Source organism: Pyxicephalus adspersus, chromosome 2 (genome assembly GCF_032062135.1).
Source record: "Pyxicephalus adspersus chromosome 2, UCB_Pads_2.0, whole genome shotgun sequence".
Lineage (NCBI taxonomy): Eukaryota > Metazoa > Chordata > Amphibia > Anura > Pyxicephalidae > Pyxicephalus > Pyxicephalus adspersus.
In genome coordinates, this window is record NC_092859.1 from 117,052,508 (window position 1) to 117,056,593 (window position 4,086).

At 34.9% G+C, this 4,086-nt stretch overlaps 1 protein-coding gene across 1 annotated transcript in view; it reads right to left on the reverse strand.

Annotated features, from left to right (window-relative positions):
* Nucleotides 1-4,086, reverse strand: part of IREB2 (iron responsive element binding protein 2) — a 21,128-nt gene that overhangs the window by 1,150 nt on the left and 15,892 nt on the right. Inside the window, exons 11-18 of the mRNA XM_072399070.1 lie at nucleotides 3,796-3,935; nucleotides 3,320-3,404; nucleotides 3,021-3,228; nucleotides 1,819-1,835; nucleotides 1,187-1,329; nucleotides 930-1,077; nucleotides 669-791; nucleotides 1-179 (exon numbers count right to left, since the gene is read on the reverse strand). Coding sequence (XP_072255171.1) covers nucleotides 1-179; nucleotides 669-791; nucleotides 930-1,077; nucleotides 1,187-1,329; nucleotides 1,819-1,835; nucleotides 3,021-3,228; nucleotides 3,320-3,404; nucleotides 3,796-3,935 — 1,043 coding nt within the window. The remainder of the gene's footprint in view (nucleotides 180-668; nucleotides 792-929; nucleotides 1,078-1,186; nucleotides 1,330-1,818; nucleotides 1,836-3,020; nucleotides 3,229-3,319; nucleotides 3,405-3,795; nucleotides 3,936-4,086) is intronic.

Genomic DNA, 4,086 nt, shown 5'->3' on the forward strand with positions numbered 1-4,086 from the left:
TCCAGAGTGTCCCCAGGAGCCAAACGGGCAGGAATAGATATAGAATACTGCTCTTTTCCTGAAAGGCCAAGTGATTCAGCACTATCTCCAGGTAAGAACTGAAGAGGAGCTATGCCAATTCCAACCAACTGATCTTTGTGGATCTTCTCATAACTTTCAGCGATTACAGCCCGGACACCCTGTTGTAAGATGATTAACATGAGTCACATATAGATTTTCACATCTGGGCTTGCTAAAATAAAGTAAAAGTAAGCTACAATACAGTATTACAATAATTTTTTTGTTTGCTGTTTGCCTACTTTGTTTTACCCATAAATTCATGTGTTATTGTCCTTTCGAAGTATCTTCTATGCTGTTTTTTTGTATGTTCTGCTCACTGTTTTGTATGCATTTATATGTAAAACTTTCATAAACAGATTGAAAAAAAAAAAGTAAACTTATTTTAATGGGTGAAAAAATAGTAAATGGCAGTAACTATCCACTGGATAGGTATAGAGTATAAACTCATTTTCAATGCCAACACTGATCTGAAGGCTTCCAAATGAACATGTCAAGTTTTCATGTTTTTGTACCCAACACAGTATATGCAATTTTCGAAACAAGGTAGTGTAGTTTACAGACCTATAATAGACCCTTTCTGCAAAAACTCAGAACCGTTAAAAACATACCAACAAAAATGGACCTTTGGCTGCCCAATCTCTTGAGTTTCCTGATCCATACTTTTTTCCAGCTATAATAATAAGTGGAATATCTGCTTTTTGGTAAAGTTCTGAAGCATCAAAAACATCCATCTGCAACAAAAGAAAATACCCAATTAGCATTTTCCCACTGCACACTACATATGAACACAAGATAATGGTTAGTAAATTGGATACTGGATATCAGTTGAAACAAACGTAAGTGAATTAAAATAAATCGTTATTACCCACCATCTGTCCAGATGGAAAATGAATAGTTTTAGGCCCCATTTTTCCAACAAGTTTATTCTGAAGCTTTATATTCGCAAAAGTGCCTCTAGTCATTACTGCATCATTGCCTCTTCGCGCACCATATGAATTGAACTCCCTGGGTGCTAAGCTTTAGGAATAACAAAACATTTATCTGTCACAATGTGAAAACTGAATAGTAAAGACATTGAATAAATACAGAATAATTAAAAAGTATAACAGTTGATAGAACAACTCACTTTCTTTGAGATAGATACTTGGCTGCTGAGCTGGCACGGGGGATGCTTCCTGCAGGAGAAATATGATCTGTAGTCACCGAATCTCCTAAATAAAGTAGAACGTGGGCTTTCTCAATTGGCTGAAAAGGAGCTGGGTTCTTGTCCTAGAAATGTTAAGGGATAAACAATAAAAGCATAATAAACCTAAAGTTCTGCACTGCAAAAAAAGAGGAGACCTGATTTGATACATGCACAAGGATGGATAGATTTTGAAACAGGAGCAAGCAAACTATAAAACAAACTATATATAACATGAAACAGCTAAATGCCTAAAAGCCATCAGCTTCTGCTGTGCGGTTCCTTCGGGCAACACATAGTGCTCTGGAAATAATTGGTCTTGTTTGGTACTCAAGTTAAAAACAAAGAAAAATTCTGGAAAAAGGCACAGGCTCACCTGAAGAAAAACAAACTTAGTTGCTCTTTTCACATTTTTTTTTGGTAACCAGATCAACTAATATATTTTGAAATGATGGATCCCATCCCACTGCCACATAGAAACAAGAGGCAGGAGGATGGGATCCTTTGTGGGATATATCATTCTGGTGGATATTCTGCCATACCTATACAAGTTTTGGATCCATTAACATTTGTACCTCTCTGGAGTTATTTTCTGTGTACAAGACAATATAGTTAGTTGGTCCTATTATGATAACTGTTATTGCAGTTTTCTAATCATTTGGGTGCTCCCTGAAAGTCTGTGTTAAGAATTGTTAGCAATCACTTCCATACATAAGAAATAGATCTGTGATGTAAGACAGTTAAGGTCCATAAATATTTGGACAGAGACACTTTTTTTCTAATTTTGGTCCTGTGCATTACCACAATTAATTTTAAATGAAACAACTCAGATGCAGTTGAAATGCAGAATTTCAGCTTTAATTCAGTGGGTTGAACAAACAGATTGCATAAAAATGTAAGGAAATAAAACCTTTTTTTTAACACAGTCACTTCATTTCAGGGGCTCAAAAGTAATTGGAAAAATTAAAAAGCTGAAAATAAAATGTTCATTTCTAATACTTGGTTGAAAACCCTTTGCTGGCAACTGCATCTGAGTTGTTTCATTTAAAGTTAATTGTGGTAATGTACAGAACCAAAATCAGAAAAAAGTTGTCTCTGTCCAATTATTTATGGACCTAATAGTAATTCACATTACCATAAAATGGCTTTGATGATTTTCAAAGGAAATATATTTTTAAAGTGATTTTTCCACATTTATCTAATATTTGTTTTTCCTATGTATACCTGAAATATCCCAATATTCATATTGGAATAAAAGCATATATTTTATATATAATTTTAATCCCTATCTCCCTCTTTGGCATGATGTATTGTTTGGCTGCATGTACTCGAACACATCATCTAACAGTTTTTCATTAAAAATCCAAGGACCAACAGACATTTTAGCCAACCAGTGCTCAAATATACATACTTGTAGCCTAAATAGGACCTTTACCCCCAATCCCCTGCTGTCTGACATCTTTAAAATTGTATGTACAGAATGGGACATCTCAAAAAGTTATCATCATGTGACCTCATCATGTGACAAACACCAGTAACCTACTTTTTAATACTTAACATGCCTTATTGAGGAATGTTGATAACAAGTGAAGGTGATTATGGGCTTTAGCTAGAAAGAGGCAGTAAAGTGTACATTATGAACATCAATTCCCTCCAAATGGCCTGTGGTCTGGCACTATGTTAATTCCACAGAGTGTCAAATACAGATCTGTGGTTGCTATGCAGGTTACTTTATCATTATAAATATTTATACACAATTAAAAACAGATGTACAAACCAACAATTGAAGAAAATATCAATGCTAATCCAAATATTACTATAGGCTCACCCAAAGCTTCTGTTTGCAGATCTATATTAACAGTGCCTGCCAGAGCATAAGCAATAACCAGAGGTGGAGAAGCCAGATAATTGGCACGGATGCAACTGCACCGGTTGCCTTCAAAGTTCTTGCTTCCAGAGAAAATTCCACATGCTACCAATTCCCCCTGAAAGTTAAAGTTAATAAGAAGTTCGGAAAATGTAAGGTTTATGTAATTCAGATAGGTCTTTATGATTTATAAACACAAATTAACATACCTCTTTTATAGCACTGACAATTTTATCTGGTAGAGGACTGGAGCTGCCTACACATCTTGAACATCCATAACCAGTAATGTCAAAGCTGGATAAGAAGTAATAAATACAATAATATATAAGAAGATGTAATATGAAATACAAATATTATTTCAAACTATACTGTCTGCTCCGTTTACCCAGTGAATCAATATGACTTATTTGGCAACTGCTCTATGTACAATTAAGAATGTGTCGGGCTCCTATTCATGACCCAGCTTATGGCCCACACAAATAAATAGGGGCTAAAAGAAGCAAAGTATTTATACGCATCTAAAAAATTCCAACAACCTGAACAAGTGATAAAAACAAATTCACTAGATCTCTCCACCATATCCCCAGGTATAATTTACTAGATTTGGAGCCTTGACTTTTTTAGGAATTAAAATGAAATGCTTCAATAAATTTGGTCTCTGGAGTTAAGCAAATAAATCACTTACCCTAACTGGTTTAAGAAATGCAGCACACCACTGGCAGTGAGGTAATGAGTGACAGTTCCACTTCCAGGAGACATGCTTGTGTTTATATAGGGCTTCACTTTGAGTCCTGCTTCTACAGCTTTCTTGGCTAAAAGCCCTAAAAAAAATTAGCAGATATTTTGCTGTACCGTATTTGCAATTATCACTGATGCCTGCAAGCATGGGACTATGCTACATTTGTTGTATAAACAATACAATAAGTATGTATTATTAATACATATTACCTTAATTTATACATTCATTCACACAAAG